This window comes from Emys orbicularis, chromosome 1 (genome assembly GCF_028017835.1).
Source record: "Emys orbicularis isolate rEmyOrb1 chromosome 1, rEmyOrb1.hap1, whole genome shotgun sequence".
Taxonomy (NCBI): Eukaryota; Metazoa; Chordata; order Testudines; family Emydidae; genus Emys; species Emys orbicularis.
In genome coordinates this window covers 167,220,611-167,248,511 of record NC_088683.1, presented here as the reverse complement: position 1 = coordinate 167,248,511, position 27,901 = coordinate 167,220,611, and the positions used below count along the sequence as shown (strand labels likewise).

The 27,901-nt window shown below is 44.6% G+C and overlaps 1 protein-coding gene across 1 annotated transcript; it reads right to left on the bottom strand.

Annotated features, from left to right (window-relative positions):
• Window positions 1-407: 407 nt before the first annotated feature.
• Window positions 408-24,220, bottom strand: NIT2 (nitrilase family member 2). Its single transcript, XM_065414531.1, has 10 exons — window positions 24,142-24,220; window positions 19,082-19,200; window positions 14,258-14,378; window positions 14,027-14,115; window positions 11,005-11,098; window positions 9,400-9,474; window positions 7,738-7,816; window positions 6,801-6,899; window positions 4,221-4,276; window positions 408-1,390 (listed from the first exon to the last, which is right to left on the bottom strand). The coding sequence occupies exons 1-10, from the start codon at window positions 24,167-24,169 to the stop codon at window positions 1,299-1,301; spliced, it is 852 nt and encodes a 283-aa protein (XP_065270603.1). The 5' UTR covers window positions 24,170-24,220; the 3' UTR covers window positions 408-1,298.
• Between the last annotated feature and the right edge of the window lie 3,681 nt (window positions 24,221-27,901).

The window sequence follows — 27,901 nt, the reverse complement described above, 5'->3', positions numbered from 1 at the left end:
TCTCAGCCTTGGTATCCCACATTCTTCAGGGGAGTTATTACAGATTTTCCACTATCTATCTTTTCCAGAATTGCTACCCTGACACTTGTTTACATAGTAGTTTTGCTTTAATTATCTGCAATTTAAAACACTCCCAATCATGCAATCCCCCACCCCCCCATGAGAGAGGGAATTTCACACTCAGAGGGGAAGCAGGATCACACCCTCTATTAGGGCCAGTGATTGGTGCTTTATTTGTACATTGTAAGGTGATAAAATATTCCAGGAGCCATCTCAAATCAGTCTTGTTTAACTGGATTTCCTTATAGCCTGTCAAAAGAACCACCTGTACCACCACCACCACTAGGTTATAGCTTGCAGAAGAATCCACACCGGCTCCTCTTGTTGCATTGAACACAAGCACCAGACTAAGAATAATAGTGTGTTTAATATAAAGAACAGTGTAAAAATTAACATGGTAGATACTGATGCTGAACACAGTTGCAAGGATCCTGCATAAAATGGCAGCCTTCGCCCAGCTCCCCCTCCTCTGCAGCCAGTTAAGGGCTGACAGCAATAGGCTCCAGAGGGAACCTGAGGCAGGAAGACAGAGGCAAGTGCTAGAGAACTGCAAGGAGCAGCAAATGGGAGTAGGAATGCATCCTCTATGCCCGGGCTGGGATGCACAGGGCAGAAAGGAAGGAGAAGAAAAGTCGTCATTAATTTGATGCCTAGATATGACAGGCACAGTAGAAACACCTTCGATTTTACATCATTGCATACAGAAAATATAACTTCGGTATATGTCAGTGGGGCGGTGTTAGCCGTACCTCTGGACCACCCGGCAGTGGGTTCAAGCCTCACAGCAGGACTCACTCTATCCAATACAGTCGAGATACTAAACCTTCAATAATTGTTTGGGTAGAAACTAAAAGTCTCATGGCACTTTTCAGAAAGTGCAGGGTCCTGGCCAGCATTCCTCCTCAGCTAGACAAGGTTCAGTGTTCAAAAGCTGCAGGCAAAACTCTGCCCCAGCAGTTAACTCATGGCTTTGTAAAGTGCCATGAAATAGCTAAAGTATGAAAGGAGATAAAAGCCAGCTCACAAGCCACCTCTGTTCAGCTTCACTTAGGGTTCATTTCAGAATTATACCAGCATGTGCTTTTTTTGCTTAACTGTATGGTATTGGATGCAAGGTCAGCAGTAGCTTGTGAAAATGATTATTTTACTGTCTTGTTCTGTCTGATGACACAAGCAAATGTCAAAAGAGCGGCTCTTGATCTGAGTTTTGAAGAGCATGGAGCTGTATGCATGAAGCCTCATTCTCTCTTTGCCTCTACGCTGTAAAGATCTGAGCGCTTTTGAGTATGAATGGAGATTTGCTGGCGGACTTCTGCAAGCTTCTTCAGGTCTGTAAAAAGTGAAAAGTTAAATAGTTTAGACAAACTCCAGCTGATGCTTGGAAAAAAGCATGTGCACCACTTTGTATGCAAAGATCCACGAGAAAGAGACTGTACAGAGCTGGAGGAACTGAAAAAAGATTTGTGAGATTTTCAAACCTGCATGCATTTGTGTGTACCTGACTTGCATGCATGAAGACAGAGCCTGATGCTTATGCAGGGCAGGAGATATGTACGTGATCTGACTTGTACAAGTCATGTGAAGAGGAACTTGTCTGAATGGGTTTGACTAATCTGGGCCTGTGCATTTCTGTGGCTGGTCAATGGTTAGATCACAAAAAACTATCGCCACAAGTGACGCTGTGACCCAAAAATCTCTTGGTGCCAACTGGCAGACGGCACAGGATGCAGAGAGTTTCACAGAGGTCCCCGGGGTCAGATATATGCAGCATAATTCACTAAAAAATGGCCCGTGAGGTTTCCACTCAGAGCCAGTAGCCATCATAATCATTGCAAAAGGCATGGACAGATAATACTTAAGGAGTTGTGTCTATATTAAAAATTACATTCGGAAGGCAGGTAACCAGGCGGTGACATATCTAGGACAGGTTCCTTTCAAGCAAGGGGTAATGGATGCTTGTTCCTCTTGCTGGTCAAGTATGTATTGAGCAACACAAGTCTCACAGTGGATGCCTGTTTGCATACTGAGCCAAATGCTAATCAAGAGACTGTGAAATGTTCAAGGGAGGAAATTTACAAAATAGGTTGGGGGGGAGGAGGGAGATCCAGTTTACCAGTAAGGGCAATGGATTGTTCTGATATGTCTGGGATGCAAACAGACATGCTGGATCCTTCACCGAGGCGGCAGACGGACAGTGTGATTTGTATCACGAATGGAAGATCACAACCAACCCAGTCTGTAAAATGCTGGAAGGACTTTGGGTGAACTTTGCTCTCTCGAAGAAGACAGGAAAGTCTCCAGTTAAGTAAGTCTAGGTTCTAGAATCTGTTAGGATTTTCTCTGCAGCCATTTGTTTCCAATACTTCTAACTTTAGGGTTACCATATTTTGAGTGTCCAAAAGCCCCCAACTCCACCCCTTCCCCAAAGTCCCTGCCCCAACTCCGCCCCCTCCCCTGCTTCCCGCGAACATTTGATTCGTGGGAAGCCTGAAGCAGGCAGCAGGTAAGCCGGGGGGGGTGGAGTGGGGGGAGGAGGCGCGGCCCAGTCTGGCCCCCTCCGGCGGCCGGCCCCGGCCCCAGCGTCTGCAGCCTGGCTCGGCTCGGGCCCTGGGGTGCCAGCCCCGGGCCAGCCCCCGGCCGAGCACCCCCAGGCCAGCACCCCCGGCCCCAGCCCGTGGCCCAGCGCAGCCCCGGCCCCCGCCCCAGCACCCCCGGCCCAGCACCCCCGGCCCCCGCCCCAGCACCGCCGGCCGCGGCCCCCGCCCCAGCACCGCCGGCCCAGCACCGCCGGCCCAGCCCGGCCGCCGGCCCAGCCCGGCCCCCGGGCCAGCCCCTGGCCCAGCACCGCCGGCCCCGGACCCCGGCCCAGCAGCCCCGGCCCCGCACCGCCGGCCCGGCCCCCGGCCCAGCAGCCCCGGCCCCGCACCGCCGGCCCGGCCCCCGGCCCAGCAGCCCCGGCCCCGCACCGCCGGCCCGGCCCCCGGCCCAGCAGCCCCGGCCCCGCACCGCCGGCCCGGCCCCCAGCCCAGCACCGCCGGGCCCAGCCCGGCCCCGGGCCAGCCCCCGGCCCAGCACCCAGCGGCGCCGGATTTTCCCGGACATGTTCGGCTTTTTGGGATTTCCCCCCAGACGGGGATTTGAGTCCCAAAAAGCCGGACATGTCCCGGAAAATCCGGACGTATGGTAACCCTATCTAACTTGTTGCCACTTGAATCGCAGTGCTCCACACTATACTTCATTAAATAAACTTTTACTTGTTTTCACTATAAACACAAGTGCTGTGTGTTAAGCAGAGCGGTGAGCGGAGGCGTAACTGATAAGTTGGGGTACACTGCTTCTTTGGAAGTAGCGAAGCTGAATACTGCGAGTGTCCAGTGGAATAGGGCTGGACGCTCCAGGGAGACAGTCAGAGGGCCTGAAGGTGCCTATCCCCAACTTGTAGAGAGATAGCAGGGCCTAATTAGGCCTAGTGGGGAGTGCTTATATTGCCTGTCAAGTTGTGGAGCTGTCCCCCCGGCAGGCACAGAGAAGGCTAGGCACCATAGGTGGCGGTCTCGGCAGAGAGGCTAAGGACTGAATGGCTCATGGAGACTGAACTCCCTATGCCCCTAGAGGAGAGCCTTCCAGGTCGGTGTGGCAGATCTGCAGGGTCTGGCATTGCTGCTACCCGTGTTATACTGGTTTCTGTGAATGACTAGAAGCCTTCAGCTTCTGAAGCTGAGGGCTGGCCATGAGGCTCGCACCTTTCACTAGAATGTTTAAAAACAGGAAAATAAAACTTGAACATACCACATCTAAGTGCACATGGTCAGATGAGCCCAAGGATGCCCAGCTTACAGAGGGTTTTGGTCTGCTTAGTCCAGTGGTCCCCAAACTTTTTACCTCATGTCCACACACCCACCCTGCATTCTGTGGGGCCATGCTCTGAGAGGGGGACGCAGACAGGAGTAAGGGGGCTGAGGCTGGGATCCTGGGTGCAGGGTCGGCAGCCAGGGCCAGGAGCTGAGCAAGGTGGCACTCCCTCCCTGCCCCCTGTGGCGGCTGGCCCAGGCCCCCTCAGTGCCCCCTAGGGGGGCGCACCCCATAGTTTGGGGACCTGTGGTTTAGCCTCATGGACTCCAGTTTCTCTTTTCCTCTTTTTTTGGTGGGGACTGGCTTACCTATATCTGTGTAGATAACGGTTTCCTCAGTGCCAGCTTTGGCTATGACTTCCCCCCTGCAAAATGAAACAATATTTATTTATTATTTGTACTGCAGGGGCACCTAGGAGCCCGCCGGGGACCCAGACCCCATTGTGCTGGGTGTTGTACAAACTGAGAACAAAAAGATGGTCCCTGCCCCCGCTAGTATACAATCTAAGAGTTAATCTAAGCGACAAGGTCACGGTCACACCCACGAGTTCTCTTGGGACTGAGGGAGCCTGAAAAGTAGAACGTTTCCCATACCGTACAGCACTTTCCGATTCTAGCACACCACGGGCACTTGGTTTTAACTAAGAAAGGTGTAAAATGAATCTAAATAATAAGATTGAGAAACTGAATCAGAAGATTTTTTTAAAAATCAGCAAGCATAATACACACATTGGAAGTCATTCTGGAATGGCACTGCTTTATGAAGATTACACCTCATTAGATTCCCCTCCATAATTGTATCAGCACTTTGATGATTAACACTTGCCCTGAGTAGGTCTCAGCACTCCTGCATTCCTCACTGTGTCATTCTGCACCATTACAGTGACAGAGCAGACAGCAGGTTTTTGATCTCCCTCTCCCAGAAGCCTCCTGGACATGGCACAATACCCTAAGCAATCTCCCACAATCCACCACTTTAAGGAGCTGCAGGATAGGTACTTAGAAGAACACACTATTGCAACAGAGTGAAGTGGATGGATGCGTGCGAGTACTGCACCAAACCAGGACGGCTAGCATGACTGCGTTGCACCACTTCAACTTGAAGTAAAAAAGAGTTCACATTTCAAAGGTTCAAGTTCTCTAGTAGATATACGGCTGTACATAGCTCGTTAAGAAGTGATCCTCTGTAGACAAACCAGCATTGAATCTATAAATCTAAAAGTACTTTATATGGAGAAAAAAATGTCTTTGCTGCACAGGCAAAGTTTATCTGTAGGATCAGTTTAGCATCAGATATTCTCCAGCATACTGCACATGCTGGGGGTTGACTAGCTAGTAAGTCCTTCCCATCTCAGATTCTACTCGTGTGTTATTGCAAGGAACCAGGCAGGCATAGAGGGGTCTATTTTAAAGTCAGGATTAACAAACAAACATTATTGAGCCTACACACTTCTTTTTCACCATCTCTGCTGTTCGCTGCAATGGCATTACTATTTGCTAAGTGAAAGGGCTAAGGCACCAACAATAAGATAAACAGGTTTGAGCTTTACACGAGAACTTAGAATGTAGTTTTCTAGCTGATGAGTAACATGAATGGAGTTAATTATTTGGAAGAAAAAAGGTAATTATTGCCTAGAAAGGTTCTTGGTTACATATTTTTCCTGATTTATCCAAAGCTACTCAGGCTCATGGATGAAAATGACTGCTGCTTATGGAATACACTCTGACCTATCTGGTCTATGCCCTGCTAATTCTGTCTCAAAGATCAAGTTCGTTTTATTCTTCGATTATGATGCCAAAGCCTTGTAAAGTTCTAGTTAAGGAGTTTCTAGCAGACAACTTCCAAGGTGATTCAGCTTTGGAATTAACCACATAATACACTGACTTTTCTGAATGGTGGTTTGGTTTTTAATACTCTCTCTTATACAGATAATTCTGGTAAGTGTCACGTAAATGAGTAGATATCTTGTGGAATGTGATGAGATACTCAACTTGAATATATTGTTTTATCCTTCCCAAGACTATGGTATATACTCAATTGTTTTTTAACTGGATCTTTATCTCTGATCTTTAAACAAAATTAAAAATATCAAGCTAGTTAGAGAGTTGATGATGCAGAGTTCAATACACTGGGATTAGTTTTTAATCCAGGTAAAAAGCTTTCAGAGTGCCAACTGCAGCTCCAGTTATATTCAGAGGAAAACTTTAAACTTATTTGTTATTTGGATATTGATCATTCACCCAAACCCAGTTTGTTTGGTCCAAGCAGCCATGATCTCATTGCAGTAAAAGGTTTGCTTCCCTTAAGCTTTAAAATATTTCTACCGAGCAGTAATTTTATTTTTTTAGTCTTTTTGTTGCACTTTCACTGACAGCCAAGTTACATTTTCCCTTTGTTAGAAAGGGGATGCACAAGCCCACAGGAAGTTAAATATTCTTACTATCCCCCTTTAATGGCTATTTTACAATTTTGCTGGGTATTAGCTTAAGGAACTAAGCTAATGAAAGGAGATTTCCTTAGCTGGGCACTAAAACAACTTGAAATCCACCCTAATTTTTTTTTAAGTGGTCAAGTAATCCCAGTTGCTACACCTACCTCTGAATTATTCAGACAATTTCTGTGTTTTTACAATCACATTTTATCTAAAGTTCTCTGTTCCTTTTTGCTATGTGAAAAACCCGCACAAAGAGCAAAGTGGCTATACATAAGGTGCTGTCAGATGCATAAAGTTAATTGTAAAAATAGAGTAGAGAACTGTCTCTCATTTTCAGTTAAAGGAATTTTAGGTGATACTTTTAAGAGTAGGTAGAAACATTTTCAGACAGAAGCGTGACAGTGTCCCTTAAAGTTTGGTTAGCAGAAAAATTCAGTTATTCTTCTCCATTTACCATGGGTTTACTACAGTGCTGTGTCCCCAGGCAACGTAAGACGCTTTCTCATCCCTAGCAGGAGATGCAGTAGCCACGTAGACTTGGTTATCAACCGCTCTGCATTCAAAGAAGGACAAGAAAAAAATTACTGTCCACATCTTTGTACACTGCAGATTAGCTGCATTTGAGAAAAACAATAAACAGAAGGGAAGGAAAAATTATGCCAAAGAGGTGATCTGGATTTTCCATCTTGCTGCATTTTAGGAGATTCAAAATAGCCAAAACCATAAATAATGTGAAGGTCAGCAAGGCAAAAATCCAGAGACTCAGGAAAGGAGGAATCTCTATATGCCAAGTGGACCAGATTTAATGGTCCAAAGCATTTAAGCTCCCATTAATGCCAATTTAAGTCCTTTGCTCAATAGGGATGGCTGGTTGAATCACACTCAGTCTGAATCCCAACCACTGCCTACATTTCAGGATCTAGACAGTAATAGAGGAGCCAACATGCCAACTAAGTGACTAAGCAGTGCTGGGATTCAGGAGATACAGGTTCTATTCTTGACTTTCACTGACTCAGCAAGTTCTTGGGAAAAATCACAGCGAGCAACTCTTAGAATGAACCCCCTTCTCCCTCTCAGTGCCTCAAGCTTCCCCATCTGTGTTACCTCTCTGTATAAAGCACTCGGAGGTGTACAGATGAAAAGTGCTTTCTCAGAGCTTGGTATCTGAGAGATTGGCACAAAGGTGTTTATATCATGACTGAAGTATTAGAGTTTTCCTATTGATGGTGGGAATTATTTGGTGCTGTGTATGGCCTATAAGATATAAGGGAGTTACATGATTCTTTCTATCCTGACACCAAAGCCCAGTTTAAAAACAAAATTCTGAGTCAGTTCAACAAGCTAAAATCCCTTTCAGGAGGAGGAGGGAAAGGCTGTTACTTAGTCCTTACCGTCCTCTTTGCAGCAGTTCCCAGTGGGCTGGTCCAGTTGTCATATTAAAAGCCCCTGGATACACTAGCAGCTGGCAACCTTGGTTAAAAAAGAATGTCTCGGTATTATAAGATAACAAAAGAAGTTGTCATGGGGGAAGCATGGTTATCGCAGTTCAGAGCTGCAGTATCCCTGCACTGCTGAAATACACACAGTCAATCAGGTAAGTTGTGTCAAAGAGCGTGGTGGCTTTGTAGGTCACTGGCCTTTAACTTCTACATTGTCTAAAGTTTGTAAGTTGCATGAGTCTAAATAAGGACAGGACAAGCCATGTGACGGTGGGGAAGTGTAGGGGGTATTGGCTCTTCATAGCTGCCTGGCAGCAGACTTGCTGTCTGTCATCCTCTGGGAGCACTCCCCAGATATTATAACAGATGTGCCTTCCTCCAAGAATAGAATATAGTCATCTTCAGATTTCCTGTATGGGGCCCTCTCAACTAACTCAGTGCCTCCCCTCCCTGGCAACCTCAAGATCCAGGACTATTCCTCTTTATAGTCACCTCTTCATGTGACCTGTTTCCTCCACACCCCTTTCAAAAGACAGGCCAGGGAGGAATTGGTCCAGTTCACTGTGACTCAGTGAACTGGTATCTTTCTGTCACAGCTGCCATCTTGTGCTCCAGAATCTAAGCTCTCCCTTAAAGAGGAGCAAGTCTCTTTCCCTTATGGTTGTGAAGAAAACCTTCACATTGTGCAGCAAATATTATCAGATGCTTGGACTCTGCAGACAGCCTAAAGCGACAGCCGGGAGACATGAACTGCCTGATTTATCTCAACGGGTCGATGATTCTGAAACCCAATACTGACATTTTAAAATGGCAACGTTATTAACTATTTCACTGCTCATCAAAGCATGCAAGGAAGGGAAGAGAGGCTATGAAGATCTGCATCATCCCTTTTATGTCATGAGTCATGCAGTCCTTTCACTCCCCTTCCCCCAATCTGGCTTTTGGAGGGTGGTTTGCAGCATGTGGGGAGGTAAAGCAGGACCAATTCCCCCTAAGAGTCCTGATTTGCCCTGCTTCCCCTAAGCCAGGAACTTTCCATCCTCCCCAGTAGCTGAGTGCCTGGGAATCAATCCTGGCACACAGCCGGGGGAAAAAACTGCGTGGCTGGGATTAAGGGCCGGGGGGGAGAGGGAGGGGAGGGGAGGAGAGGAAGTTCCTTTGAATGTATTTACTTAAAAAGACATCAGTATCCATAACTGGTTAGAATATGCAGAACCTCCACAAAGGGTATGTATACGCACTTATACCAAGTAAACCACAGGGAATACTTTCGTGCACTGGCTCACAGGAACAGGTGCATGCATCAGTCTTTGATATTCTGATCTAGTCATGTAGGACCAGCACCTCCCTACTGTCTCAATGAGAGGCGCTGCTCCTTTGACTAGCCAAGCAGATAGCTGTATTTTTGGACCAGAAGCTCATGAGCTCTATTCCTGATGCTATCTATGCAGTTTGTGGATAATCATGGGGTCTGACCACATGTATGCAGCTGTGGATTGAAAAGCAAGAAGCACATTTTCTGAAGCAGTTCTGTATGGATGGGTCACCTCTCAATTAATGGCAAGTCCCCGTTGTACAAAGTCTGGACAAGTTTATTTAGCAACACATCCTCACCTTTCTGTGTGTAGATTTGAGCAAGCTCAGCAAATCGGATGTCATAGCAGATCCCCAGTCCCACTTTACAGTATGCTGTTCCCAAAACAGAAGAGACACAAAGCAGAAGTCACTGTCATGCTGAATGCAGGAAGGGAATCTCAGGTCTCCAGCCACCAATCGTGAAAGCTCTTGTACAATACTTTCCACCACAAGAAACAAGCACTGATTTTAGACATGTGCTTTCTTCTCTGCAACCACTGTACCTGCAGTGAATTTCAGCTAGTGTTACCCAGGAAAGTGCACCAGTCTGAGAATTTTCTTTTTTTAAATGTGGATATTGTTAGTTATTTTATGGAGTAGAAAGAGGTCCCTGTCACAACTGCCTTATCACGCAGCTATATCCTCTAAAAGCTTGTCATGTTATGTCTTTGTCTGGTTTTATAGGTATCTTCTCAAAAATTACTGATCAACTTCTCAATGAAGCACACAGATGGGAAAGAAAAACTACAAACTACATGCACTGAGATAACAACACAGTTGTTGCTAAGAGATTTCTCCCATACACAACCATCTTGTTGCAAGAAGGAGATGACCACAGCCCAAGGGATATTAGATAATTTGGAGAGAGCTCAGTTAATGGGACACGGTAATTTTGGTGGGGATTATAGCAAGTGCAAGCGTCACTTAAGGGAGCAAGTCATCTTGGGAGTGGATATAAAACAAATCACATGGGACATTCTGCTATGGTTAGCCGAAAATTTGAAATCTCCACTACCATGCCATCCTCATAGGATATAATTTGTCAGGTCTAGTTCAACACTTTGTTTATTCTTTTCCAAGCCAACTTTTGGGTGTAATGAGCCTCATATAAATGACCTAAATAAAATGAGTCCATTGTTCAAACGAATTTTGTGAACTGCAGGTATGTGCTATGGGAATACTGAACCCTCACAAAAAAGCTGCTTCAGTAATTGCTTTTCCCATTCTTTCCATTCTAGTTGGAGAGGAAATCTTACAGCAGCCTAGGCACCATCTGTGAACAGGCAGCTGGGAATTATGGAACCAGAACTCCAAACCACAAGAGCAAAGCCAGGGCTCCACAAAACCAACATCACTCCTGTGAGATACCACTGCTATTTATAAATACAGATCATGGGACGTGCAACACTCCAAACCAGGCCCTACAAAAATAGAATTCACCCTTTTGTTTGACTAAAGTATAAGACTTCTAGTTATACAAACTTACAACCATCATCTTTAATGAATGGAACCAACATGATACATGTCTATCGCTGCCCAGATCATTTTGTTTGGATGTTGCATCTCTTTCCACCACCCTCTGTCTTTGTCTTTTTAAATCATAGATTTGACTATGGGTAAACTTTTCAATAAGTGTCTGGGAGATTTAGGAGCCATTGACTCCCAATGAGATAGGCTCCTTCACTTGATAACAGGACTTTGGTGCTTTTGAAAAATGCACTCTCTAACTTCCTCTGTTTGTCAAATGCATAGCACGCTTTGACATAACTACTACTACTACTGTGGAAAAAACAATGTCAAGATGGTGGTTGCTGTCATTTTATTAGGGCCCATTAGAAAGATAACTGATTCTCTTATACTCACGAGTATCAAACATGGAGAAACTGTCCCCTGGGCTCAGAGTTTCTGACTCCTGGAACCGGATTTTCCCAGGAACGTTAATGTCAAATAAATGAATCTGTTTCAAAAATAACGCAAGACACTCCTTACAAATTATTCAGCACAATGATATTAACAAGGATTTCTCCCTACTGTGTATGAGCCTATGTTAAACTTATGGATCCTCTAGCCCAGTGGCTCTCAAACTTTCCAGACTACTGTACTCCTTTCAGGATTCTGATTTCTCTTGTGTACCCCCAAGCTTCACCTCCCTTAAAATCTACTTGCTTACAAAAGCGTCATAGCACTCTATTACTGAAAAATTGCTTATTTTCTCATGTTTACCATATAATTATAAAATAAATAAATTGGAATATAAATATTGTACTTACATTTCAGCATATAGTATATAGAGCAGTATAAACAAGTCATTGCATGAAATTTTAGTTGGTACCGACTTCGCTAGTGCTTTTTATGTAGCCTGTTGTAAAACTAGGCAAATATCTAGAGGAGTTGAAGTATCCCCTGGAAGACCTCTGCATACCTGCAGGGGTACACGTATCCCTGGTTGAGAACCACTGCTCTGACCTATTTTATTATCCTAGACCAGTGCCTTATCAGAATCACAATCAAATATTCTTTTAGATGTAATTAGTATTTTGGGACTGTGGCAAGATTTTTTAACTCAAAAGCCTGTCCCGGATTTGTGTATAAGTTTCCTAAACTATTTGAAAGAATAGTTGTGCCTTTTAAATAATGTGCACCAGTTAATCCATATGCCCATTTTTTATACTGCTTACTAGATAAAATGAAAAGTCTTCGGTGTGATGCAGTAATAGAAACTATGTAAAACTAGCTAAAGACATAACGAATAATCAAGAACTCCTATTGGGGCTCTCTAACTTGTTCATGAAAAGAGTCATTCAGAAATAGCAGTAGGATTTTATATACTCTGTTCATCATAGAAATGGAGGGCTAGAAGGGACATCAACAGGCCATCTAGTCCATCCCTCCATGCTGAGGCAGGATTAATTATACCTAGGCCAGGGGTTCTCAAACTTCATTGCACCACGACCCCCTTCTCACAACAAAAATTACTACACGACCCCAGGAGGGGAGACCGAAGCCTGAGCCCACCTGAGCCCCACTGCCACGGGTGGGGAGGGAAGTCTGAGCCCCACCGCTCCAGACAGGGGGGCCAAAGCTGAAGCTCAAGGGCTTCAGCCCCAGGCAGGGGGCCTGCAACCTGAGGCCCCACCACCCAGGGCAGAAGCCCTCAAGCTTTGGCCCTGGGCAGTGGGGCTCGGGCTTCAGCCCCGGACCCCAGCAAGTCTAAGCCAGTCCTGGTGACCTCATTCAAAGGGGGTTGGGACCCAGTTTGGGGTCCCGACCCACAGTTTGAGAACCGCTGACCTAGGCCATCCCTGACAAGTGTATGTCTAACTTATTCTTAAAAATCTTCAAAGATGGGGATTCCATAACCTCCCTAGGCAACTTGTTCCTCTATTTAACTATCCTTACTAGTTTCTGTCCTCACTCATTTATACTAGACTAGATTATATGAGCTACCTTCCAAAGGAATATGTACATATTAAAAGACATTTAAATTACCCTGACGTTGAAGTTGTAAGTAAAATCTGAGAGCTTAGTTCAAAGAGAAGGATAATTATCTTTCTGATAACATGGTCTTAACCCCAATCCTGCAAAACTTACCCAGGCAAGTGACTTTCCACAGTCAAGAAGTTCCACCAAACTCATTCTGACTAGTCACATGCACAAGTGATTGCAGGACTGGCAATTTTGCCCCAAAAAGCTTAGACCGGCTCTGCCTCTACCTAGCAAAAGTGGGGGTGGTCCAACCTTGAGGGGGGCCTCTTGGTGCTATGCTACACTAATATTAAATAATTAAAAAATAATGTCCCAGTACAAATCCAACTGTACAAACATTCCCAACACCTGCAAAAAAAATAATGAAGATAAGAAAATAACTTTAAAGTGACATCATCTAACAAGGTAGCCCAAGTACAGCAGTTATGTTGTATTGGGTTACAAAATAGGTGAGCGGCTGAGTACTAGACCTAGCTGAATAGAGCCTTATTCAAGCAGGTTCTGAATTACTGTTCAGTGTGACAATGTTTGCGCGCCTCTTGTTATTCACTATTCATAAGAAAACGATATTCTTCACACAAGTGTTTGGTCAACGGGTGCTTTTCAGACAAACACGTGTATTCTCATGGGAGCTGGGGTGTCTGTGTGCAAGCAAGGGGATCTATTATTTGCTATTGTCCTGTATAGAAAGTTTCTACCATCCAATCAGGGAGCAGACAATACACAAGTATGACTTGGGTGACACATCGCTCACCACAGACAGCAGAGAGCGGAAGCAAACAGCTTGTGAACAACCCAGCAGATTAAATTTGTTGACAAACTCTTTGTAATTGTTCACCAAATAGTGAAGAACATAAAAATCCAAACTTCTATGAACACAAAAAAGCTAAATTAATCCAAAAATGTATTTACAACAAATAGTTATAGTAACAGCAAAAATAGTGACAGCATGGGTTTGTAGATAGAGCAATGGAACGAGAGGCAGGAGACATACGGTAAAATCCTGACCCAACTGAAATCAATGGAAATTTTGCCATTGACGTCAGTGTGAACCCCAGTTCCAACACTGATTTGTCATGGCACACTGGGCAAGCTAATTAACCTTTCTGCCCCTCACCTACCTCATCTGTAAAACAAATATATTACCCATCCCCCCTTTAAAGTTCTTTTAGATCCTCAGATCCTACATTATATATAAGGACGAAACTATAGCACAACATATTCTCATAACTACCACTTCTTTTGTTCCTCAGATTCAATTTTGAAATCTGTGGATGGTGGGTTCCTATTAGAAACCTAGATGTAGACTGCTATCACTTCTGCACAACACAGCCACATATCAGTCACAGCCACATCAAGAGAAACCCACTGATAACTAAATGCCTCTATCTTTTCTCACCTTTCTGTGCTTAGCCAACATAGCACCATCCGGTCCAAAAACAGCACATGTGTTATACAACTTCCCAGCATCCTCCTCTGGAATGGATCCTTTATTAGGAAGAGAAGACAGATTTCCAACAGTTACATATAGTGACGATCCAGCTACACAAATAAGCAAACAATGCTTGTGGTGCTCCCAAACTAAGACCTGAATTTAAACTCAGAAGACAAACACTAACAAAAAAGCTACCTCCAATGAGGTAGATGCCACACTCTTTTGCAACTTCTGAGAGCTTCTGTGTGGATTCTCCAGGGATTTTCTCTGCATATTCAGCAAAATATTTAGTACCATAGGGAGAGTTAAAGCATTCCTAGAAGTGGAAAACAAAGAAACAACATTAAAATCTGAAAGCACCCCTGGAAGGTGTGGCCTTTGAAACCTCTCTATCTAGGTACTTAAATGGCCCTCATCAACATAATATCTGAGAACCTATCAGGTTACTCATAAGCTAATAGACAGGCCAGAGGAAGACTAACAATTGGCACCAACTCTGATAGTCATTTAATGTGAACAATTTTGCACTGGAAACTGAAGAGATATCACCAGCTCATTTAACAAAGGTCAAACAGATGGTAACAATTTTTGCTTATTTACCAATCTGGTAACAATTTGAATCAGCATCCTTGAGTTGAAATATCCATCTCCTGTTACTGTTACGCTGAGCTATCTGGTCCCCCCCATGGCTGGTTTGAAAAGTTATGGTTGAAGACCCCATCAGCACTGTGGAATCTGTGGCTGTGCATAGCCCATGTTCTAAAGAGTTATTTTCAAACACAAGTTATTTTCTAAGGTGTTTTTCCTTCCTCTAGGCCTTCCAAAGCAATCTGTTAAATACTATTTGCCCAATACAGCACTAAAGTCCACTAGAAGGGGTGTAGGACTGATGAAAGTGGTCTTGCTGTGTAAGCAAGAGACTGGGAGTCAGCCATCAGTTCCCTGCCCACCTCTGCACAGAATTACTATGTGAACCTGAGACAGTCCCTTCAGCTCTCTGTGTACCAGTTTCCCCACCTGTGAAGAAAAAAAAAGGGGGGGGGGATAATACATCTTGCCTACTTCCCAGTGGTACTGTGAGGCTTAATTCAATTACATTTGTACAATGCTTTGAGCTTGTCAGACAACTGATGAGCAATTAAGGCCAGATCTACACTACAGATCTAATACTGGTATAACTATGTTGTTCAGGAGTGTGAAAAATCCACCCCCTTGAGCGACATAGTTATACTGACCTAACCCCCGCATATAGACAGCGGTATGTGGACAGGAGAGCTTCTTCCCTCGACACAGCTACTGCCTTTTGGGGAGGTGGATTAACTACGTCGATGGAAGATGCTCTCCCGTCAACGTAGTAGCATCTTCACGTACAGTGCTATAGCAGTGCAGCTGCACCAATGTAGCTACACTGCTACAGCGCTGTAGAGGAAGACAAGCCCACAGAGAGCTAGTCTCTCTTACACATTCATTTTAAAGAAATTCATCTGGTGCTCTTGGCATTTGCACACTTGCATAACTAGCAAACAATTGGTAATCTCAGTGTAGGAGGCCAAGAACAGCAAAATCAAAGGTCATATTTGTTATGAGAGAGCTGCATTGGCACAACTGAACAGGGAAATTTGCCTGTAACACTTACTCTCCCAATAATTAAAAAGTTAGATTTAGAGTCCACTCTGCCAAGAACTTTGTACTGTTGAGTCATGCATTGCACAGCAGAGGATTAACAAATAGGCCTTGTAAGAGAAAAAAGCTCATAGATGCATTAGAAAAGTCATCTCTGCAAGTGCAGTCACTTAGGCTATATCCATACTACAGCCTATGTCGGCATAACTTATGTCGATCAGAGCTGTGAATAAATCATGCCCCGAGCAACATACGTTACACTGACATAAAGGCTCGTGTGAACAGCGCTATGTCAATGGGAGAGCTTCTCCTACTGACATAGCTTCTGCCGCTCAAAGAGATGGGTTTTTTTATGCCGACGGGAGAGCTCTCCCCCATCGGCACCGAGCGTCTTCACCAGACGTGCTGCAGCGGCGCAGCTGTACACATAGACATGGCCTTAGGTGAAGAACAAAAGAAGACAAAAGAACGGGTAAGAGGATACAAATTAGAAAGATCAGGAGCCATTAGATCAATAAGGAAAAAAAAAAGAGTTCAAGCATAGGAAGGTGAAATATCTGGATCAGAACACATTTCACTAGCTGGATGCAAATCTCAAAACCTATTTTCAACTGTATATTCTTCCTGGGAGCAAAAACACAGCTCTCATGTTTTAAAAGGCATTTTTTGTACGAATCATAGAATCATAGAATATCAGGGTTGGAAGGGACCTCAGGAGGTCATCTAGTCCAACCCCCTGCTCAAAGCAGGACCAATCCCCAACTAAACCAAGAGGCCACTGGAGGGTTTAGCAGCAAGAGGTTCCTTAAAACAACAGTACCTGAAGTCTGGTCCACCTACCTTTATGAACTCAGGCTGTGAAAGTGCAGCAAAGAAGCAACCCAAGGACAAGAGTCCTTCACTCAGACACTTAGAACATTGGCAACCCTCTGTCTTAACTGCAGAAAACCGAACACCCTTGCTCCTACCCCGAGGCCCCGTCCCTGCTCACTCCCTCTCCCCTCCCTTCGTTGCTTGCTCTCCCCCACCCTCACTCATTCATTCATTTTCACCCGGCTGGGGTCAGGGATGAGGGGCTTGCAGGAGGGGGCTCCAGCCAATGGGAGCTGCGGAGCCGGCACTCGGGGAAGGGGCAATGTGCAGAGCCCCCGTGGCTACCCCCTACACCTAGGAACTGGAGGGACATGCTGGCTGCTTCCCAGAAGCCGCGTGGAGCCAAGTAGAGAGCCAGCCAGTCCAGTGCCAACTGGACTTTTAACGGTGCTGACCGGAGCTGCTAGGGTCCCTTTTCAACCGGGTGTTCTGGTCAAAAACCGGACACCTGGCAACCCTATTAAGACATGTCACGTGCCTGTCCAACACCGGGAAAACTGTGCGACACAAAGCGCACAACTTAAAGCCCGGCTTCTTTTTCTTCTGCGGTTCCACCATACAACAATGGACCCAACCTTAATAACTATATAGATTATCTGTACTATAACACTATCTTATATGAATTATACTAATAACAAGTATAATTATATAGGGCTGTCGATTAATTGCAGTTAACTCACGCGATTAACTCAAAAAAATTTACTGTGATAAAAAAATTTAATCGCGATTAATCACATTGGATACCAATTGAATCAATAGGATACCAACTGAAATTTATTAAATATTTTTGGATTCTTTCCACATCTTCAAATACACTGATCTCTATTACAACACAGAACACAAAGTGCACAGCGCTCACCCCATACTATTATTTTTGATTACAAATATTTGCACTGTAAAAATGATAAAAGAAATAGTATTTTTCAATTCACCTCATACAAGTACTGTAGTGCAATCCCTCCACCGTGAAAGTGCAACCTACAAATGTAGATTTTTTCTGGTTACATAACTGCACTCAAAAGCAAAACAATGCAAAACTTCAGAGCCCACAAGTCCACTCAGTTCTACTTCTTGTTCAGCCAATCGCTAAGACAAACAAATCTGCCCATACTGATGGGAGATACTGCTGACCGCCTCCTATCCACAATGCCACCTGACAGCGAGAACAGACGTTCACCTGTTTTGTAGCCAGCGTCGCAAGGCATCCACGTGCCAGATATGCTAAACATTCATATGCCCCTTCATTCTTCGGCCACCACTCCAGAGGACATGCTTCCATGCTGATGATGCTCGTTAAAAAAATAATGTGTTAATTAAATTTGTGACTGAACTCCATGGGGGAGAATTGTACGTCTCCTGTTCTGTTTTACCCACATTCTGCCATGTATTTCATGTTATAGGAGTCTCGGATGATGACCCAGCACATGTTCCTTTTAAGAACACTTTCACAGCAGATTTGACAAAAAGCAAAGAAGGTTCCAATGTGAGATTTCTAAGCATAGATATAGCACTCAACCCAAGGTTTAAGTATCTGAAGTGCCACCCAAAATCTGAGGGGGACGAGGTGTGGAGAATGTTTTCAGATGTCTTAAAAGAGCAACATGCTGATGCGGAAATTATAGAACCCAAACCATCAAAAAAGAAAATCAACCTTTGGGAGGGAGGGATAGCTCAGTGGCCTGAGCATTGGCCTGCCAAAGGGCCAGGAAATTCTGCAACTAAGGAGCCACAGGAAAGATCTGAATCCATTTGGTTTTACTTCTTCATTCTGAGCGTGCATTTGGAGAGAGGAGCAAAAGGGAATGTGACACAGAATCATGGGAATCCCATGTTCTCCCACCGGTGTAGAAATATTCTTCTGTTGGAGAATCACCTTACCTCTCTGCTGCTGCACCAGCAGAAGTAGCAGAGTGACAAAAAGAAAAACAGAAAAGAAAAAGGACAAAAAGGTCCAGGTTCTCATCTTGACTACACCATTATCCATCCATAGTAAATTGATTTAAGTTAATGGAGTTACTCTGGATTTAAATCAGTTTAACAGAGATCAGAATCTGGCCCCATGTAAAGAAGACCTGCTAGTTTCAGCCAACTCTCGTTGTACGCTTAAGTTTCTTACATGTGACATTAACACTTAACAAGGCTCATTATTATTTAACTCTATTATGTCAGAGTACCTTAGCATACCTGGAATGAGACAGAAATTAGTACTTGACCAATACAAGGCTATGTTTACACTTAAACCGCTGCAGCTGCACCACTGTAGTGCTTAAGTGTGGACACTACAGTGACAGGAGGGGTTCTCCTATTGCTGAAGTTAATCCATCTCCCCAAGAGGCTGCAGCTACAATGATGGGAGAATCCTTCTGTCTACACTGGGGATTAGGTCACCTTAACTACGTCGCTCAAGGGGGCGGATTTTTCACACCCCATAGCAAAGTAGCTGGGTGCAGGGTTGGCCCAAGAAAAAAGGTTTCTGTGGGTGTGTGGGGCATAGTAGTTTGAAGAGATTTGGTCAATACTCACAGGCAGAGCCACAACTTTTGCTCCTTGTGCTGCTGCTTTTCTTATCAATCCACAAGCTTTGTTCAGATTATCTGATTTGACAGCAGATACATGAAGTTGGATTAGCGCTAGACGGAAGTCTAAAGACAGAGAAGACAAATAATTAGTCAATGCAGCTTTGCTAAAACACTTCTAAATTAGAGCTTTTTAAAAGGAGTTGAATAATAAAATTTGCACCTATCCTGATGTACTTAATTACTATACAGACCACTTCCAAATAAGTGTGGGGAGGATCCTGCAGCTGCCTCTGGAGAACCACTGTATCAAGAGGAGTACATGCATGTGAGTGATAGCCAGCTCTTCCAATAGGTAGGAGCTGTACAGCACCAAGACTTCTGTCAGTTTAACAACCATAAACTCAAATGCTAATTCAAAGTGGACAGACCTGTAGGAAAGAAACCCACTAAACACTGGACCACCCTCAAGTTCTCAAGCAAAATCCTGTATAAGGAATGGGGAGCTTTTAAGTGCATGAGTCCAAAAATGCTATAGCTGTTTCAGTCCCAGGATGAGAGAGACAAGGTGGGTGAGGAAATATCTTTTATTGGACCAACTTCTGCTGGTGAAAGAGACAAGCTTTCAAGCTCCACAGAGCTCTTCTTCAGGTACAGGAAAGTTACACATATCGCAATAAATCATTCAAAATGAAGTGGGCAATTGTTTCTTGCAACATGTGTTAACTCCTTATGCGTAACAATCTGTTCCACCTTGTATTTAGCTCTGACACACTGAGTACATTTCCCAGACCTGAAGAAAAGCTCAGTGGAGTCTGAAAGCTTGTCTCTCTCACCAATAGAAGTTGGTCCAATAAAAGATATTACCTCACCTGCCTTGTCTATTTCAGTTTAACAGTGGTCAGATCAGGGCCGGCTCTGGCTTTCTGGCCGCCCCAAGCAAAAAAAAAACAAACAAACAAAAAACCGCGGCGGCCAGAACAGCAAAGCAAAAAAAAAAAAAAAACCTGTGGCGCGGCCGGAGCCAGGGTGCAGGGGGACTCCCTGCCCTGCAGATGTGCCCTGGCTAGCGGGGGGAGGGGGAGGGAGCAGGGGGAGAGAGAGAAGGGGGGCGGCCAGGGCTTCAGCGGGGTGCTGCCACGCGGCCCCTCCCGCCATGCCCCCTGCCGGGAGGGCTCCACACCGCTCCGGTGGGCTGGGAGGGAAGGATGTGGGCTGCTCTGCCGGGCTTGCTGCAGGGCGCTCCCGTCCTCCACGCCGCTGTCCCCTACAGGGCGACCGGAGCGGAACAAACAACAACAACAAAAAAGCGGCCGTGCCGCCCGAGGATTGGGCGGAATGCCGCCTCCTACAAGCTGCCGCCCCAAGCACCAGCTTGCTCAGCTGGTGCCTGGAGCCGGCCCTGGGTCAGATACCAATCCTAATGGTGTTTTTCTTGTCTTTTCTATCCATTTCACAACCATTGGTCTCTTCTGAGTCTGCTTCTTCCCCCTCAACCTACCTCCTACCTTCTCTGCCTAAGGATTACCCTTTGGGAACACATCAGCTAAACTGGCATTGCATACCACAGGACAGTGATAGTGAACCATTATTTTGGGCTAAACACAAAGTCTTACACAAAATTAATGGCTCTTTCCCCCTTTCATCCCTGGCAAAATTAATGCAAAAACATATCTAACAGTAAAGATAACACAGTTACAATTCAGTTATACCCCTATCAGGACAGAAGATTGCCCCAGGAGTTACACAGCAATGTTAGTCTGTGTAGTGGGCAAGCAGAACTGTGCTTGTTTGAACTTCTACTAGATGATACCTGGGCAGAGTCCTCTGAACTATATGGACTTTATTTACTGTGCTTTTTTCTAGTCCAGCAGACACTCCGCAAAGACAGTCCTTAATCACGTGTTATGCAGAGCTTCCTTTAGAATTCCTTCCACCATTAGCTTGAGTGTCAGAACAACCCAGGCGTCAGAAAAACGTTTGTCCAGCCTACCGACAATAAAAATGCCCACAAACATTGCAAGGAAACAGACCAGAACCAGGAGAAGAAAAATACCCCCTCCATAGAGGAAGAATGTCCCCAACCCCCTCCATAGTGGGAGATAAGTACAGGGTCAGGAAAGAGCAATGATAAACCTCACTTCACAAAGGTGAGAGACAGAGCAAAAACTGGTCCCAGAGAAGAGAGGACTGGGCTAAGAAGAGTCAGGCCTGGTCTACACCTAAAACTTAGGTCACCCTAGCTACATTGCTCAGAAACGCGAAAAATTCACACCCCTGAAAGACACAGTTAAGCTGATCTAAGCCCTGGTATAAATACTGGCCTGGTCTACACCTAAAACTTAGGTTGACCTAGCTAAAACACTCTGGCCCCTGCGCCACATAGGCCATGTCTACACAAGCGCTTATGGAGTGACATAAGTTTTGCCAGCATAAGCGCTTGTGTGCACAGCGCCATGTCGGGGGGAGACACTCTCGTTGAGCTGGTGTTATGTCTTGTCGATGGGAGAGCTCTCTCTCATCGGCATAACATGGCTACATAAGCGCTCTTACCACGGCACAGCTATATTGGTACTGCTGTAAGCTTGTAAGTGTAGACATGGCCTTACTTAGAATCATAGAATATCAGGGTTGGAAGGGACCTCAGGAGGTCATCTAGTCCAACCCCCTGCTCAAAACAAGACCAATCCCCAACTAAATCTTAGGTCGAACAAACCACTGCTGTAGATGCAGCTAGGCTGACCAAAGAATTCTTCCATTGACCTAATTGCTGTCTCTTGGAGAAGGGGATTTGCTACAGCGATGGAAAAACCTCTTTTGTTGCTATAGTAAGTGTCTATGCTACAGTGGCAGAGCTCAGGCAGTGCTGCCGCTGACGCGCTTGTAGTATAGACATACCCACCCTTAGGTCAACGGAAGAATTCTTCCATTGACCTCACTACCACTTCTTGAGGGGGTGGATTTACTACAGCAAAAGAAAAACCCTGTCATTGCAGAAAGTGTCTATGCTATCATGGCATAACTGCAGCTGTGCTGCTTGTAATGTAACATACCTTCAGTCAAAGACCTTCTTCCACCTTTAGTCACCCATTAGTAGCCAAGCTCATAAGTGCTAAAGGTCAAGCAAATGATAAAATCCTCACTATGCCACAGTTCACACTGGAGACTGTTTTAATATTTGGTTTACTGAGTAAATAAAACTTCACTGAAATTTTAAACAGACATGAAAGCATCCGATCTCAGAGTATGTTTAACAATGGCAAGAATTTGTGGTGTTCTAAACTCCTCTCCCTTCCTTTGAACATTCAGAGAACAATTTTAGAAAATTTGCTCACTGAAATAAAAACAGACTTTATACCTGAACATAATCTCAATTATTCAGACAGAACAACAGAGAGAGCAAGAGCGCGCAAGAGAGAGTGCGCACAGTGCAGAAATTGAATAGCCTGGCATGGTGTTTAAATGCCAAACTGTGAAACATTGGACAAGTCACTTGAGTTAACCTCTCTGTGCCCTCAGTTTCTCAGTTTGTGAAATGGGGATAATAAAGCTTACCCACGTCACTAAGAGTTATGAGACTTCATAAATTAATGTTCTTAAGCATACTAAGATCTTTAGATGGAAAGCTAATAGAAGAACAGAGAATTATATTAATTTTCTAGGTCTGCTTTTAGTATGTCCTGGCATTTACAGAAAATACACTGCAAGAAATCATTAGGGATGGATTCAGGTCTCCAGGCACGCAGATTGCTCAGCTGAGCAGCAAAAGCCAACACTGCTTCAGCTTTGCATCACTACAAAGCATCCTTGAGCTTTTTGAAAGATCAGAAGCTAAACAAATTTGAGATCAAGTCTTTGAAAACATGTCATGTTCAGAACTACCAATATATAGCCCAATAACCTTCTACCGCTCTGTTGCTAAGTGCAGAATGCACAAGCCTGCTTAATCCTGTGTGCCTTTAGTATTTCACAAACCTTAGTTTAACAGTCTGTGAAATGGTTTGAAGGCTTAAAATGATCAACATCTAACACACCTGGTCAGATTATCAGACGATCTAGTTCGGGATCCTGCCTTTGGCAGCATCCAACATCCCATACAACTGAAAGTAAAGTATAAGAACTTGGTGTGAAAGGAAGAGAACACAATGAGACTCAGGTAGACTATAGACTCACAGACCGTCTTTCCCCTTCCCACCACGGAGCTGACTGTGGTCTACCAGGGAAGAGGAGAGGAAAAAGTACCAAAGACGGCAGGCTGAGAGACAGAGGGGGAGTAGGAAACCAGGAGCCCCATGGCGGGCGGGAGGGGGAGAAAGGAGGTTGGGGGCAGCAGGCGGGGGGGGAGGGGGAGGTGCTGTGGGGGAGCAGGAAGCCAGGAGCCCCATGGCAGGGAAGGAGGTTGGGGGCAGCAGGCAGAGGGGGGAGGTGCTGTGGGGGAGCAAGAAGCCAGGAGCCCCATGGGGGGGAAGGAGGTTGGGGGGCAGCAGGCAGAGGGGGGAGGTGCTGTGGGGAAGCAGGAAGCCAGGAACCCCATGGGGGGGAAGGAGGTTGGGGGACAGCAGGCAGAGGGGGGAGGTGCTGTGGGGGAGCAAGAAGCCAGGAGCCCCATGGCGGGGAAGTAGGTTGGGGGGCAGCAGGCAGAGGGGGGAGGTGCTGTGGGGGAGCAGGAAGCCAGGAGCCCCATGGGGGGGAAGTAGGTTGGGGGGCAGCAGGCAGAGGGGGGAGGTGCTGTGGGGGAGCAGGAAGCCAGGAGCCCCATGGGGGGGAAGGAGGTTGGGGGGCAGCAGGCAGAGGGGGGAGGTGCTGTGGGGGAGCAGGAAGCCAGGAGCCCCATGGGGGGGAAGGAGGTTGGGGGGCAGCAGGCAGATTTACACGTATTCCCCCTCCCAGAGGCAGCCCAGCCCCCTGGGGCGTGGGGGGAAGGGAACCAGATATTACAGGCACACGCTGTAAGCCCCCCCGTACACCTCCGGGGTGGGAGCTGCTCTAGGAGACCCCTCTCCCCGCGCACGCGCACTCAGGTGCGGCACAGTCCGCCCCCATGCCACACGAGGCAGAGTCACTCACTGGCCATGGCTCCTCGCGCCGGCAGCATCTCGCCCCAGGCTAACGCGGCCTCAGCTGATAGACCCACGGGAGGAGGGCAGGGCTCATGCGCAATGGCAGCGACCGCACATGGGCCTGCTGGGAGTTGTAGTTCTGTTGAGGGCAGCCACGTGCTCTGCTCTGGAGGGGAGGAGTTGCGGGCAAAGAAGAGGGGTGTGAGGCTGTCGTGTTCTGTGCGCCTCATGGGGCTGGGGAATTAGTGCAGGGCAGGGCACGGCACGGCCCCTGTGAGCGCAGGCACATCCTTCCGTGAGGGCAAGGACAACAGCAATATGCTCTCCCCCAGCACATTGACCTTCTTCACACCCTTAGCCTGCACCCAGCCTGGATCTCCTGCCCTCTCCCACCTTCATGAAATCGACCACATGGGAAGTAGCCATAGAAGAGGCACTGTAGAGTAACAAGCAATTTGAAACGTTCCAGCCCGATTGTAGAGAACTGTCCCCGGCCATTTGGGACTTTAAGGCAGAGAGAGATTAGTTCAGACCCTCATAGCACTGCTATGGTAGAGCCAAGCACGGGAAAACTGAGGAAACAGCACTGGCTACCACAACGGAGTCCATATGACCATCTCTGACCATCTCTGATACTTAAGAGAATGGAAAGCTTAAAATGCTATTTTCTTATATAATACAGTTTGACTTTCAGTTTATTTTAATGTAATTAAACAAATGTGCACCCAAACTATTAAACTCCTTGATTTACTTGCTCTTTGTGTTTAAAATACACCAATCAGGCAGATGAGGATCTGAGAAAACAACTCAGGCCAAAGTCACTTCACACATGGTAGGTGTGAATTTGGGCTCTTAGCTCTCTGCTGTGATAGTCTGTGTGTACTGTGACTTTACGTTTGCAGCTCCAGGTACCCATCATGGAATGCTTAAGGCTTATTCACTGGAGATCAGGTCTTATATAGCCAGGTTCTAGTGAACAGGTTATCCATAAACATCACCATATCCCATTCTTCCTTTACAGAGGAGGACTTCCCCTAAATATATATGCATCCGAAGAAGTGGGTTGTAGCCCACGAAAGCTTATGCTCTAATAAATTTGTTAGTCTCTAAGGTGCCACAGGTACTCCTGTTCTTTTTGCGGATACAGACTAACAGGGCTGCTACTCTGAAACCCCTAAATATAGTTTTCGAATGATTTGGTTCTACAGACTGCCAACTAGATTACTTTTGGTTGACCTTAACACTCAGAGCTCTACACTTTGCATGACTCATACCCTTGCACCTTCATTTCCATATTTCCTATTCTTAATATTTTTTAGAAGTGTTTCTTCCATCTGGATAATTTCAGTCAAGGTTCCAGTTATAGCAAACAGTTAAAAGGGTGGTGTCTGCTACCTACCATTTATTTAATGAACTATTAGGGATACATGGAGCACTGTTCTGAGCAATAAGCTTGGCCTACACCAACTAAGAAGTATGCAACACCCTTGTTTAGATATTTAGACGCACTACAGTTATTTTGCATGAATAAGGATTTACTTAACTCTCGTGCTTATCACTTTCTCTAAAAACTACAAACCTACTAAAGATGCATTTGAACAAGGGGCATGTATGGTGCAGTATGTTAAAGTACAAACATGCCTTTAACTCCTGCTAACCTAGACATGGTGTAAATGGAAAAGATGTTTGATTTTCATCCTAATGACATTTATTCAGCCCACAAAAGCACCCCATAATTCAGCAAAGTTGACAACCCGGTATGAAAAAGAGATGGTGCCACAGCTCAGACTTGAAGAGCTTGAAGTAGAAATATTGGAGAGACAGCCTCAGCAAAGGGAAGTGGGAGGCTTGGTGGCATGAGAAACTCACCTGTTAGGAAGACTCCTAGAAAAACACTAAAAATAGTCAAATATATAGATCCAAAATATGTAAGTTATGGAAGTTATAGTTTTGTAATATTGCAATGCCAGAAAAAACTGAAAATAGTCTTTTAAAAGTTGAACTCACAAGGCTTGAAGGCTGTTTTTTGGGTACTGTTTTCCCCAACAGCACAAGTTAGTGGTACATAGAAGGTATATTTTTAAAGGGCAAATTCTCTATGCAATTTAATAGAATCTCTATACTAAACCAGGTAAGTTACATGTGTGTCTCAGTACTTCGGAAAATAAAGTTTAAAATCATAGTTGGTAAAAATCAATACTGTTGAGGAGCAGGTTACAGTCCTGGAATGGTATTTGCTCATATCAGAAGCTAAACTGAAAGAGCAGGAAATAACGTATTAAATCTAAAGAGGATAATGCAATTAAGAAGGTATTATCTCCACAGATAAGACATTAGAAATAAAAATTAGCAATAAAGGCCCCAATCCTGCAAATACTTATGCACATGCTTCAGTTTACATATATTAGTCCCATTGGTTTATTAATTAAGAAATGGTAAACATGTGCTTACAATGTCTATTCTACAACTAAAATCCCACAGCTGGCCCGTGTCAGTTGACTCTGGCTCATGGGGCTTGGGATAAGAGGCTGTTTAACTGCAGTGTAGACATTTAGGATTGGGCTGGAGACCTTAGACCATTATCCAAAGAGAGTTAAATGAAATAGAGAAAGAATTCCTCAAAAATGGAGGTAGCAGCTTCCATTTTACATTCAGAAACACTGAGGGCAACACACAAACATCTTTTCTAGTAATTCAGGACTCTGCAAGCTTCTAGTGAATAATAAAAAGAAATACGAGAAAGATAGAGGGGGAAGATAAATAGGTAACATTCTGAATCTTTTAATATATCCTTCCTATTTATACTACACTCTACACTGTAATAGGATTAGTTGTTTAGCAAAAAACTGCTGTGTAGCTACTTCATATAAAAAAAAAAAAATGCAGGTTAGTAATATGAATTGCAAAAAGTCTCCTCCTCCAATTGTGGATAATTACATTGTGAAATACAAAAAAAAAAAAAAAATACTGAAAATGTTTTTCATAGACTGTCTTATATAATTCTGTAGGATAAGAGGCCTGCAAGTAACCTATGAATTATCTCAGAAATAGTTAGTTTATCATCCCTTTTGGTGGCATAAATTATGAATTCCATAATATTGGTGATGTTTAACCTACAGAGATAAAAGTAAGTTTTAATGCAGAGTTACTGTACCAGTTAGCTAAAAGGACGTATATTGCTGATAACGAAGCAGTATATATTACCTTCCTCCTATGTTTGAGATAAGCATGGCTAATTATTATTTGAAAATAGAATGTAATTTTCACTGTGAATAGCTGGATTCTTCAAGATATTAAATACTTCAGCTACTTGTGAAACAATTATACCCTGACTTCCCAAATCAGTAATGTAATGCAAAATTATTTTTCCCTCCTCCCACTAATAGTGAGCAAAAATTGTTATATATTAATATGCTGTCAATATTTTTCATAACAAATATGACAGAATTAGGAATGCTTTGTAATCAGCTTTTGAATTATTCTACCATTTGTTCATTTATAAACAGCAAAGTTCAAAATATAAGCTCTGATCCCTGCAATGTTAATCATGGTCAGCCAATAAAATTAACAATGAATTTTAATGATAGGTGAACCATATATTTGTAAGTATATTATTGACAAAATGAAGCGTTGTCTATTTTCTACTGTTATATTTCATTTGACCTATGAAAGTGTTTCAAAATGAAAAGCAAACATAAGTACTTTAAAAAAAATTCATACCAGCTGCCTGTGAACTGTAGCCAACTACTTTTCTCACTTTAAGTATT

Coding starts and splice junctions, on each gene's coding strand:
- NIT2 (XM_065414531.1), bottom strand. CDS start 24,169: ATGCTGCCGGCGCGAGGAGCCATGGCCA. Junction 14,116..14,257: donor TGGCATCTACCTCATTGGAG/GTAGCTTTTTTG, acceptor TTCCTAATAAAG/GATCCATTCCAGAGGAGGAT. Junction 1,391..4,220: donor CGTTATCTACACAGATATAG/GTAAGCCAGTCC, acceptor CACTTTTTACAG/ACCTGAAGAAGCTTGCAGAA.